The sequence below is a fragment of the Kogia breviceps genome, chromosome 3 (genome assembly GCF_026419965.1).
Source record: "Kogia breviceps isolate mKogBre1 chromosome 3, mKogBre1 haplotype 1, whole genome shotgun sequence".
In the NCBI taxonomy this organism is placed as follows: domain Eukaryota; kingdom Metazoa; phylum Chordata; class Mammalia; order Artiodactyla; family Physeteridae; genus Kogia; species Kogia breviceps.
In genome coordinates this window covers 102,501,808-102,513,964 of record NC_081312.1, presented here as the reverse complement: position 1 = coordinate 102,513,964, position 12,157 = coordinate 102,501,808, and the positions used below count along the sequence as shown (strand labels likewise).

Sequence of the window (12,157 nt, the reverse complement as noted above, 5' to 3'; positions counted from 1 at the left end):
GCTTGCAGCTTCTGAGACTAGCTGACCTGCGTCGGCAGCAACCCAGGCTTCCGTCGTGCTTAACGGCTTGTCTCTGTCCCAGGTCTTTTGCAGAATCAAAGCATCAAACTTATTTTATTTAGGGATTTGCCCTAAATGGCCACCAGCTCGGACGAGATAAGAAGGAGAGCATCGGAAGCGCGGCTTTTAGATTTCAGCTCACTGCTCAAAGGTCAGAGCAGCGAGACTTCACTGAGCCGCTGGTGTTCCAAGAAAAGCTGCCCGGGCCTGGAAGGCGCCCTTCGGACGCCGGAACCTTTGGTTCCAGGCGGTGGACCGCGCCGGCAGTGTTTGGGGCCTTCCGGGGAGGAGAGCGCGCGGCGATGGCGGCGGCGCCGGCCCTGAAGCACTGGCGCACTACGCTGGAGCGGGTGGAGAAATTCGTGTCGCCGCTCTACTTTACCGACTGTAATCTCCGCGGCAGGTGTGGCCACCTCGCCCATGGCGCCGGCCGGCCGCATCCACGCGTCTCTAGCCTTCCCTTCCGGGGGGAAACCCAAACTTCGGCCACCTGGTCTGAGGGACAAAGTGCCCGCCGCGGAAAGGGCTGGGGCCAGGAGGAGGGGGTGGGGGGAGCCTGAGCTGTGAGGCAGCCCTTCCGGCGGTGGATCGAGGGAATGCGAGTCCCCACCCGCCGGCTGGCCCACGGGCGCGTGCCCACCTGCCCCTCCCACCCAGGCTCTTCGGAGACAGCTGCCCAGTGGTCGAGCTCTCCAGCTTCTTGACGCCCGAAAGGCTTCCCTACCAGGAGGCAGTCCAGCAGAATTTCCGCCCCGCGCAAGTCGGCGACAGCTTCGGACCCACGTGGGTAACGCTCTAGAGGGAGGGCGGGGCCAATAGGGTCCCGCTCCCGGCTTCCTCGCTTAGCCTAAGGGCCACACCTCCATTGTCGGCCCTCTGCCCTAGACACTTGGGGCAGAGCAGCACCCTCTGCTGGGAGCAGATCCCTGATCCCTCAAGACTTAATGGGAGAATTTTCATTTCCCCCTTCTCCCAGTCCCTGGACATCCCTTAGGCAGGACACTCTAGGACAAATCACAGACCCCTGATTCTCTGCCTCTTTCCCTCACCTTGCTGTACACTCCATTGCTCCTTTCTTGTGGATCAAAGCTAAATACCTTGGGCTTCCCTGGTGGCACAGTGGTTGAGAGTCCACCTGACGATGCAGGGGACACGGGTTCGTGCCCTGGTCCGGGAAGATCCCACATGCTGTGGAGCGGCTAGGCCCGTGAGCCATGGCCGCTGAGACTGCGCGTCTGGAGCCTGTGCTCCGCAACGGGAGAGCCCACAACAGTGAGAGGCCCGCGTACCGCCAAAAAAAAAAAAAAAACAACTGAATACCTTGTGATGCTGCAGATACTTGGTGAAATTCTCAAGCCCCTGCTGACCCTTAGTCCAAGGAAGTATGTCGAAAGGAAAGGGCTTCGACCCCTAGGCCCATCTTAGTGGTTCTGTTGCAGATGGTGGACCTGTTGGTTCCGGGTGGAGCTGACCATCCCAGAGGCATGGGTGGGTCAGGAAGTTCACCTTCGCTGGGAAAGTGATGGAGAAGGCCTGGTGTGGCGTGATGGGGAACCTGTCCAGGTGAGGAGCCCTGCCCTAGGTCAGGTATGGCCACATTTCAGCCCTGGTCTCTGGAGAAGCCACAGCTGAGTGGCTATGCCTGCAGGGTGGTATCAGGATTTCAGGACTGGACAAGTTGTTGCTTGGGCCCTTGTGTAATTGTTCCTTTTCATGTTTGAAAGGATCGCTGAGGGTCTCAACATAATTAATACTAAACCAACCCTGCCACTGACTGGTCACCCTCCCATTCTGGGATGAAAATAGTTATTAATCAAGTACAGTAATATGTACAGCAGATCCATTTATTAACCCTTTACTAAGTGCCAGACTAGTGACTTTGCAGACTATATCACTTTTTAGTTTTAAATTAGCTGGTTTTTATTATGTGTAATATATGCTTATGGCAGTCGGGGAGGGAGACTTTGAAACAGTTCTGGATAGTATAAAGTTTTAAAAGTCCTCTTCACCTGAAATAATGGATATCTCCCTGCTACCTCACCCCCAGTTCCCCAGATATAACCACTATTAAGTACCTTGTTTATGTATCCAACCTTAACAGGTTTAACCTTTAAAATCCTATGTGGTAGGTCTTTATGGCCATTTACAGACTAAGAAACTGAGATATATAGATGTTAACACACTTGTTCAGGTTCACACAGCTTCCATTTCAGTTTGACTAACCCTCAGTCTCAGGTTAGGACTGTTGTACTTCCTGTACAGAAAGATGGCAGACCCCTCCCTCCCTCCCTTCACTGTCTCAGTGGATGTCTCCAGAGTGCCCTCTCTGGCAGGTCCCTGTGCTAAGCACTGTGGATATAGTGGGGAATGAGGTAAACCTGTCCCTGACTTCATAGAGTTTCCCTTCAGATGCTTATTCAGGGCTACAGAGGCCACCAGAAGCCACCAAGGACCTGATACCTTCCCAAGACTCCACAAGACCAGTGGCTTTTCTGCTGGCAAATAGGTGCCATTTGGTGGTCATGGCACTGACTGCCATGGGGGTTGGGGGACCTGCTACCAGAGGTCCCTGATTTGTCAATCTTGGCCTTGTCTGGGAGAGAGGAGCAAGTGCTAGGGAGCCGGTAGAGGGGCCTGGCCTCCCTCAGCTTATACTTCATCTGAGCTGTTCACAAGCCTCAGGTCCTGTCTCTTTCACTGCACTCCCCACCAGGGTTTGACCAAAGAGGGGGAGAAGACCAGCTATGTCCTGACTGACAAGCTGGGGGAAGAAGACCCCCGGAGGTGAGTGAGTCCCTGTGCTGTGGTTGACCAGTGCTGTAGGGGAGGGAGGACCAGTGGGCAAGGAGGAGCTGAGGCCCAGAGCGATCTGAGAAACACACCCAATTTCAATACAACCATCTCCAACTCTCATAGCTTTTTTTTTTTTAATTTAATTTAATTTTATTATTTATTTATTTATTTTTGCGGTACGCGGGCCTCTCACTGTTGTGGCCTCTCCCTTTGCGGAGCACAGGCTCTGGGTGCGCAGGCTCAGCGGCCATGGCTCACGGGCCCAGCCGCTCCACAGCATGTGGGATCTTCCCAGACCAGGGCGCGAACCTGCGTCCCCTGCATCGGCAGGCAGATTCTCAACCACTGCACCACGAGGGAAGCCCTCATAGCTTATTTTTGAAAAGCAGGATTTTTCTGGCTATAAAGATAGCGTTTTCGTTCTTGGGTTAAATACAGAAAAGCACAAAGAAGTAAATAACTCCCATTATCCCACCACTTAGTGACACCCATTATTAACATCTCAGCATTCTTCTCAGGAATTCTTTCAAATGTAGTTTTTACTAGTTGAGGTTGTATTTCTTTGATATTTTGAATCCTGATTTTTTAAAAATCCATATTATAACATGCATTTTATGACACCATCAAAAACTTTTCTTGGGTATTATATTTATTGAACATTGTGTATCTGATGTTTCCAGGCACTGGGACTGTGATGGTGAATGATGTGATTCTTGACAGCAAGGGGGACTCACATATACTTATATAATTGCAAAACTGATGAGGGCTTTGAAAGAAAAAACTTTCAACATAAGAAATCTGTTCTAGACTAGGGAGAGGGATAAGAGGAGAGTCATGGAAGGCTTCCTGAAGGAAGTCATGTTTGCCTCTGAAGACTGAGTAGAACAGCACCACAGCCCACCATGCTTTCCAAACAGTGGCCTGCCCATATTGGCTGATGGATCTTTCTTCTGAAAGACTGGACCTGGGAGATCCAAACATGTTTTTAATGTGCAAAGAGGGTTCTGAGACCAAGACAGTGCTTTGTAAAGATAGCTTTGGAAATAAAAGTCTAAACAACAGCATAATTCACATGGTTCCAAACTTGGCTACTTGTTCTCCCCAACCAAGGCAGAACACTCATCAGTAGAATTTGGTGTAGTCTGTTGTTTCTACCATGACCCTCTCTCACACGCACCTGACATAACTGTGAGATCCTCTGGGTGGTAGATCCTGGGGGTGAATGGGGAGGGGTCTGCTGGATGCCTCTTTGGTCCTCTGCCAGGCCCTTGGCCTGAGGCTGCCTCCCCACATTTGTAGCCTGACCCTCTATGTGGAAGTAGCCTGCAATGGGCTCCTAGGGGCCGGGAAGGGACCCATGATCGCAGCCCCTGACCCAGAGAAGATGTTCCAGGTGAGCCGGGCTGAGCTGGCCGTGTTCCACCGGGATGTCCACAAGCTCCTGGTGGATCTGGAACTGCTGCTGGGTATGGCCAAGGTACTCAACACCCCCGCGCCACCTGGTCACCCTCTAGAGCCCTGTTCCAGGCAGGCTGTTTCTTGGGTTAGATAGTTGGGGCTCTGGGAATCCAGAATAGGGAGGGTGTTTTGTGCCTGCCTGAGTGTTGAGAGGATTTCCCTATGTAAAGGGGAGGAAGGAGACAGTGCTGAGCTGGGGGACCAGCAGGAGCACAGGGTTGGAGGTAGGGAGGAACTCTGCTGAGAACCCATGGGAGATCAGCTGGGGTCTAATTTTGGAGACTCTGCTTGCTTGAGATGGGGATTAAGGGACAGAACCCTGCTGCAGGGCCTCGGGGAGGACAACCAGCGCAGCTACCAGGCCCTGTACACAGCCAACCAGATGGTGAACGTATGTGACCCCGCCCAGCCAGAGACCTTCCCAGTGGCCCAGGCCCTGGCCTCCAAGTTCTTTGGCCAACGTGGGGGTGAAAGCCAGCATACCATCCATGCCCTGGGGCACTGCCACATTGATACAGGTAGGGCAGCAGCTGGCTGGGCTGGTTCGGGGAGGCAGGAGTGGCCTCGAAGACCTGGCTGTGTCCTGGAAGCACTGTGTGATCCACATCAAGTTCTTGCCCCTGTTGGACCTGTTTTCCCGGGGAGAGGGGAATGGGCTGTAGGCTCTGCTAGATGTGGCTTCATTTATTCTTTCAACAAAATCTGATGCCCCTTGTGGCCCCATGCTAGATATTGGGGAGGGTAGGATTATAGAGACTGGTGATCACAAAATAGGCAGACACAGTTGCTGCCATGATGGAGGGAAGGATGGGGGGCTGGGGAGCCCTGAAGAGGCATTTAACCCAGGTGGGTCTGGGGGATTCAAGAAAGGTTTCTCAGAGGAGATGACCTTTGAACAGGGTGAGGATGAGTAAGAATTTGACAAGTGCCCAAGTCCTCAGATAGGAGTGATGTGGAAGTAGTTGAGATGGGGACTCAAGCCCAGGAGGAGGTTTCCTGGGGAGAATCAGGAGGTTTTGAACCTGGTAAGTCTACAGTGTCTGTGAGGCTTATGGGAAATTACATTTTTAAAAAACTCCCCAAGGTATTGATTCTGATGCAGCTAAAGTTTCTGAACCACAGAACAAGGGCTTTCTCTGCTGTGCCAAAGCATGGGATGTAGAGTTCTGGGCTGGTAAAGAAGGAACTGAGGCCTAGAGGTTGCAAGAAGCTGTAGTGCCTCATGCAGGACGGCTGGCCCAGGCAGGTCCATCTCAGGAAGCTGTGCCCTCTGTTCCAGGCTATCCTTCAATGTGCATGCAGGGAAAGGGCCAACCTCCAGTACCTCTTATAGGATCCTCTCAGGGGTGTCTAAACCTCAGAGTAAGGCTATTCCAGGGGCTGGGGCCTCCATTTCCTGATGTAAAATTGATCCGGTAGCCCCAGCCAACCTCCTTTCCCCAGTCCCTACTCCTACTTTGCAAGAGTGATGTAAAGTGATAGCTCAGGAGAGATGCCACAGGACTTTGCAGGGAAAGAGCCTGAGATGGACGGAAGGCCAGGATGACCCTCTGGAGGCCCAGGCTGGGCCTGGTTGGGTGCTGGGGGGCAGGCGTGCGGCTGGAGATCTGTGAGGAGCAGGGGACCTTGCTGCTCTCCTATCCTCCACCCTCCTCCCCGTCTAGCCTGGCTCTGGCCCTTCAAGGAGACCGTGCGGAAATGTGCCCGGAGCTGGGTGACAGTCGTTCAGCTCATGGAGCGGAATCCTGAGTTCATCTTTGCCTGCTCCCAGGTCAGAGGGACGGCTGTGCGGGTGGTACCGGGAGCCCAATGGGCACTAGTGTGAGGTTCCGAGAGCTTCTGGGGCCTGAGGGGCAGGGCTCCTCATCCTCAGCCACCCACTGGGCCCCAGGTGCTCAGCCCTGGGTGGGGTTCTTGTTGCCCCTGGCCCAGCTCCCGCCTCATCTGCCCACAGGCACAGCAGCTCGCATGGGTGAAGAGCCACTACCCTGGCCTGTATGCCCGGCTCCAGGAGTTCGCCTGCCGTGGGCAATTTGTGCCCGTCGGGGGCACCTGGGTGGAGATGGTAAGTGCAGTCCATCCACAGCCCCTCAGCCTCATGGGCTTCTCTCCTCGGCTTTGCTGGTGACTCTATGCAGGCCCTTCATGCCCTCTCCGCGGCAGCACCTATCAGTCCCTGGAATAACGGGGCCTGACACTCCAAGGGGGAGGAGGGTCTCCAGCACAGTGACAGACTGTCTGGATGACCTGGCCCCAGAAACCTCCCCTCTGGCAGGCAGACAGGTGGGCCTGAAGTGAGGAGATGGACACTCCCTGGGCACTGGCTATCACCCAGTGTCAGAGCCCTGGCTGCTCCTCTCCGGGTGGTTGGCCTGAGCTCCTGCGCATTCCACCTGGTGCTGACCCCAGCTGCCTCCCTGTTCCCTCACTGCCAGGATGGGAACCTTCCCAGTGGAGAGGCCATGGTGAGGCAGTTCCTACAGGGACAGAACTTCTTCCTGCAGGAGTTTGGGAAGATGTGCTCCGAGGTAGGCTGGGAGTGGCTGCGCCTGCAGGCGCGAGGGGCTGGAGCTTGCCCTTGAGTGATGAGGGGCTGAGGCTGTGGCTGCGCTGCCGAGAGCCCTGGTTCCTGTGCCCAGAGGCCCTTTCCCTGCAGTTCTGGCTGCCAGACACATTCGGCTACTCAGCGCAGCTCCCACAGATCATGCGCAGCTGTGGCATCAGGCACTTCCTCACCCAAAAACTGAGCTGGAACTTGGTGAACTCCTTCCCGGTGAGCAGGCCCCAGGGAACCAGGCTCAAAGTGGGCCTGGGTCCCACCACCTGGCCCATACATCTCCGTCCAGGCTTATTGAGAGGCCCTGGACAAACCACCCAACCCCAACCCAGAGAAGGCATGCCTCCCCCAGGGTCACACATAGGAGGGGCAGGTCTAGGAGGCCCGGCTCTACCTCAGCCCTGACTCTGCCCTCTCTCTTCTACCTGTTTCCCTGCCTGCAGCACCATACCTTTTTCTGGGAGGGGCTGGATGGCTCCCGCGTGCTGGCCCACTTCCCGCCTGGTGACTCATATGGGATGCAGGGCAGTGTTGAGGAGGTGAGAGGGCACCTAGTGGCCAAGGTTGGGGATGGGAGGCAGGCTGGAGAGGGCTGGGTGTCCTGTCCTAAGCTGACCCTGAGCCCGCCTGTGCAGGTGCTGAAGACTGTGGCCAAAAACCGGGACAAGGGGCGTACCAACCACAGTGCCTTCCTCTTTGGCTTTGGGGATGGGGGTGGTGGCCCCACCCAGACCATGGTGGACCGCTTGAAGCGGCTGTGCAATACAGATGGGCTGCCCAGGTCAGACCTGGGCTCACTCAGCCCTACCCTCCACCCTTGCCCTTAGTCCTTCCTTCTGTTCAAATATTGGGCCCGACACCCCACCTAAACCTTGTCCCCCTCCAATCCCGGACCATGGGCTCCTCCCAACTTCTACCCTGGTGGTAGCGTGGGGGGAAAGCTAAAGGTGGGACGGGGCTTAAACCTACTAGAGAGAAAACTCTCCTGGGGTGTCCAGAACTGGCTTTGTGTGGACAGGGAGCTTTCTTGGCGTGGCTCCTTTCTGTCGGGACTGGATCTCTTGTCACCCTTGCATGGAAGAAGGGTGAATCACACAGCCAAGCTGGGAGACCCAGGCTTGCAGTCTCCCTCAGGGTGCAGCTCTCCTCTCCGGAGCGACTCTTCTCGGCGCTGGAGGGCCACTCGGGGCAGCTGTGCACGTGGGTCGGAGAGCTCTTCCTGGAGCTACATAATGGCACCTACACCACCCATGCCCAGGTCAGGAGCTGGTTGCTGAGCCAAATGGGGAAGGCGTGCCCTTGAGAAGCCCAGAGGGTCAGAGGAGGAAGCAGGGGACAGAGCCCAGCCCAGACCTGGGGGAAGAGGCTTGTGTTCCACGGAGCAGCTGAGAGGAGAGAAGTGCAAGAGCCCGGTGGTCAGAAGCCTGGAGGAGGCAGGACTAAGCATCCCTGAGGGAGGAAGGGCTTGGGCTGAGGGGAGAGGAGGGAGGCATCTGGGGCAGATAACTCACAAGAGGCCCTGGGGAGCCACCAGGGGTTCTGAGCAAGAGAAGGCTTTGGAAGGTGTCCTGGGATGCTTGAATAGACTCTAGACCGATTCTCCCTACCCTGGGCTCAGATCAAGAAGGGGAACCGGGAGTGTGAGCGGATCCTGCACGACGTGGAGCTGCTCAGCAGCCTGGCCCTGGCCCGCAGTGCCCAGTTCCCCTACCCGGCCACCCAGCTGCAGGACCTCTGGAGGTCAGCCTGTCTTCTGCACCCTGCCACCCACTAACCTCACCCCAGACACCTCTGTGGCTGCCCCTCCCTCCCAGCCTTCCGCAGCCCTGCCCTTGGCCCTTGGCCCTTGCAGGCTTCTGCTTCTGAACCAGTTCCACGATGTGGTGACTGGAAGCTGCATCCAGCTGGTGGCAGAGGAAGCCATGTGCCACTACGAAGGTGAGGCTAACAACATTTCCGCTGCTCTCCAGCACCCAGGGCAGAGTGTCTCCTGTGGGACACTCAGGGGTCACCCAGACCCACTGCCCACCCATGACCAGCCAGTCTCTCCCCAGACATCCGTTCCCGTGGCAACACACTGCTCATCACTGCAGCCGCAGCCCTTTGTTCTGGGGAGCCAGGTCCTGAGGGCCTCCTCATTGTCAACACACTGCCCTGGAAGCGCACTGAAGTGTTGACCCTGCCCAGGCCTGGTGGGGCCCACTGCCTAGGTATGAGCTGGGGAGAAGGGTGGCTACTGTAGCAGGAGGGATCAAGGCCCAATCGAGAGTTGGGGACATTCCCCTGGGGATCTCTGCCCCGGGTTGCCCCAGGCTAGAGAGTACTAGTAATACTCACCCCCTCCAGCCCCCCCACCCCGCCCCGAGTATGGTTCCTGGAAGGTTGAGGGAGGCTGCGCTGATGCCCAGGCCTCATCCCCAGCTCTGGTGACAGTGCCCAGCATGGGCTATGCTCCTGCTCCCACCCCCACCTCACTGCAGCCCCTGCTGCCCCAGCAGCCTGTGTTTGTAGTGCAGGAGGTGAGTGCTGGCACATCGCGGAGGGCGGGGGCTGGCTGTCCTGGGCTGTCCCTGACAACGTGGGGGTTCTGAGCTCCCCAACCTGGAGCAGGTGGCAAGGCAGGGCTGGGGCTGGGGTTGGGCAGGCTATTGGTGGCGGGAAGCCTCTGCAGACTTAGCCTCAAGGCCCCCTCCCACCAAGACTGACGGTTCTGTGACTCTGGACAACGGCATCATCCGGGTGAGGCTGGACCCAACCGGCCGCCTGACGTCTCTGGTGCTGGTGGCCTCCGGCAGGTGCTGACCCCTCACTGCCCTCTCCCAGTGCCTGGCAGGGGACCCCAGACCTCTCATTCCCTCTGTCCCCTGGCCACAGCTGACCACAGTAGCCCACAGGTGGCTCAGGACTGGGATCCACACATGGAATGGGGCCGGCTGGGTTAGCAGTCTCCTGTCCTCTGGACCTACTCACCCTACCTCCCACTCCACCCACCTCAAACAGCTGGAGAGACCGCGGTCATACAGTTGTGTAAAGCGCCAGTCTCCGTGTCCTTCCAGGGAAGCCATTGCTGAGGGTGCTGTGGGGAACCAGTTTGTGCTGTTCGATGACGTTCCCCTGTACTGGGACGCGTGGGACGTCATGGACTACCACCTAGAAACACGGTGCGGGGTGGGCAGGACTTGGGGGCAGCGTGGGATACGAGAGTATTGGGCCCCCTCTGCCAGGCCGTCCTGGCTCAGCACCTCCCTCCCCTGTTCCACAGGAAGCCAGTGCTGGGCCAGGCAGGGACCTTGGCCGTGGGCACTGAGGGTGGCGTGCGGGGCACCACCTGGTTTCAGCTGCAGATCAGCCCCAACAGTCGGCTCAGCCAAGAGGTTGTGCTGGACGTCGGCTGCCCCTATGTCCGCTTCCACACCGAGGTAGCAGGGGGCAGGGTGGTGGGTATCTTCCCTGGCTGTGGCTGGTAAGGAGGGTCCCTCCCCTTGCACCCCTACCTCCACCCCCGATAGGTGCACTGGCACGAGGCCCACAAGTTCCTGAAGGTGGAGTTCCCTGCCCGTGTGCGGAGCCCCCAGGCCACCTTTGAGGTCCAGTTTGGACATCTGCAGCGGCCCACCCACTACAACACCTCTTGGGACTGGGCCCGATTTGAGGTCTGACGTGGGGTGGTGTGGGGCGGGGTGTGGTGGAGGGTTTGGATCCTCCCTGGCTGGGGAGAAACTAGTTGTGTGGTATGGGGTGAGGAGGAGGAAGATGATGATCAGTATTTGCTGGTTCCTGACATGTATGCCAGGCATGGTGCTAAATGCTTTCTGTTTAGTCTGATATTCATGCCCATTTGGTGGGGTAAGTACTCTTATCCCCCTTTCCCAGGTAAGGAGCTGGGGCTTAGACAGGTTGTGTGGTGTGCTCAGGGCCTCCTGTAGTGAGAGCTGGCATTCAATCGTGTGGTCCCAGAGCTTCCCTCAGTCTACTGACAGAAGCTCTGGAGCATGAGGAGGAGGCGGGGCCACCAAGTGGGTCTCCGATCTACCCTCCAGGTGTGGGCCCACCGCTGGATGGATCTGTCAGAGCACGGCTTTGGGCTGGCTCTGCTCAATGACTGCAAGTATGGCGCGTCAGTGCGAGGCGGCGTCATCAGCCTCTCCCTGTGAGTGGGGTGCCTCCCAGGGACTGGTATGGGAGCGCGGTCTTCCCAGGATAGAACTTCGGCGGCTCCAGCCTAGCCCTTACCACCCTCCCCACCCCAGCTTGCGGGCACCCAAGTCCCCTGACGCCACGGTTGACATGGGGCGCCACGAGTTCACCTACGCGCTGATGCCGCATAATGGTGAGTGCTGTGGCCCTGATACCTCTCTGCCCCTCTCGGCCTCGGTTGCCCCAACGGTAAGTGGGGAGCACTCCAGCGGTCCCACGCCTCTACCCTCATTTTCCACCACGCGTCCCTTTCCGGTCTGCGCCCAGGGTCCTTCCAGGACGCTGGCGTTATTCCCGCTGCCTACAGCCTCAACTTCCCCCTGTTGGCGCTGCCCGTCCCGGGCCCGGCACCCGCCGCCTCCTGGAGTGCCTTTTCAGTGTCCTCGCCTGCAGTTGTATTGGAGACCGTCAAGCAGGCAAGGGCCGGTGGGGTGCGGGGAACGGGCCGGGGTCCCGAGCTGGGCCCGCCCTCGGCCCCGCCCACCACCCACCTCCCTCCGTAGGCGGAGACCAGCCTCCAGGGCCGCAAGCTGGTCCTGAGGTTGTACGAGGCCCATGGCAGCCACGTGGACTGCTGGCTGCACACGTCGCTGCCGGTTCAGGAGGCCGTCCTGTGAGTGGGGACACGGGGTGGGAGTGGGAGCCCTGCCCTCGCGGGGCCTTCATGGTCCCTTCTGTTCTCCAGCTGTGACTTCCTGGAGCGCCGTGACCCTGCTGGCCGCCTGCCCCTTCAGGACAGACGCCTGAAGCTCTCCTTTTCTCCCTTCCAAGTGCAGTCCCTGTTGCTCGTGCTGCAGCCCGCACCAAGCTGAGTCCCTGAGCGTGGGGTTTTGTTTGTGGAAGGCTTTGGGGGTTCCTCATTTCTGCCTTCCAAGCCTGGTGCAAGGATCAGTTACCTCTTGAACAATAAATGCTTGGCTCAGGAACCCTGTTGGTAGCCCCTGCTCAGTCCTCAAACTCAGGCATTGAGGGGGGAAGTTTTTACCCCAGGCATCTGGGGACAGGGGCAAGACCTAAGGTTATCTGTGCGCACAGGGTCTGGATTGCAGGCCCCATGACAGAGACGGGGGATATCGGTGACCATAAGCTGAC

General features: G+C 57.7%; 1 protein-coding gene across 5 annotated transcripts; it reads left to right on the top strand.

Moving 5' to 3' along the window:
* The first annotated feature begins 262 nt into the window (after positions 1 to 262).
* On the top strand, positions 263 to 11,991 carry MAN2C1 (mannosidase alpha class 2C member 1). Of its 5 annotated transcripts, none has more exons than XR_009334833.2 (26): positions 263 to 463; positions 718 to 843; positions 1,500 to 1,623; positions 2,774 to 2,844; positions 4,153 to 4,330; positions 4,640 to 4,829; positions 5,976 to 6,082; positions 6,266 to 6,376; positions 6,747 to 6,839; positions 6,968 to 7,084; positions 7,312 to 7,407; positions 7,504 to 7,649; positions 8,003 to 8,126; positions 8,487 to 8,608; positions 8,721 to 8,806; positions 8,923 to 9,078; positions 9,290 to 9,387; positions 9,569 to 9,663; positions 9,925 to 10,029; positions 10,131 to 10,287; positions 10,378 to 10,521; positions 10,909 to 11,018; positions 11,119 to 11,198; positions 11,373 to 11,481; positions 11,569 to 11,678; positions 11,751 to 11,991. XR_009334833.2 is itself a non-coding variant. In XM_059058881.2 (26 exons), exons 1-26 carry the CDS (start codon positions 363 to 365, stop codon positions 11,875 to 11,877), a joined length of 3,123 nt encoding a protein of 1,040 aa, XP_058914864.1. In that variant the 5' UTR covers positions 263 to 362; the 3' UTR covers positions 11,878 to 11,991. The 5 variants fall into 5 exon arrangements, 3 of the variants coding, with proteins under 3 accessions (XP_058914864.1, XP_066885477.1, XP_058914865.1); XR_010839728.1 differs by having other exon boundaries at positions 9,215 to 9,387; XM_059058881.2 differs by having other exon boundaries at positions 11,333 to 11,481.
* The last annotated feature ends 166 nt before the right edge of the window (positions 11,992 to 12,157 follow it).

Bases quoted from the DNA above. Each gene is read 5' to 3' on its own strand.
- MAN2C1 (XM_067029376.1), top strand. From the start codon at position 363: ATGGCGGCGGCGCCGGCCCTGAAGCACTGGCGCACTACGCTGGAGCGG. The intron at 8,127-8,486 runs GTCAGGAGCTGG...CCCTGGGCTCAG, and splicing joins CCTACACCACCCATGCCCAG to ATCAAGAAGGGGAACCGGGA. The intron at 11,199-11,332 runs GTGAGTGCTGTG...GTCTGCGCCCAG, and splicing joins CGCGCTGATGCCGCATAATG to GGTCCTTCCAGGACGCTGGC.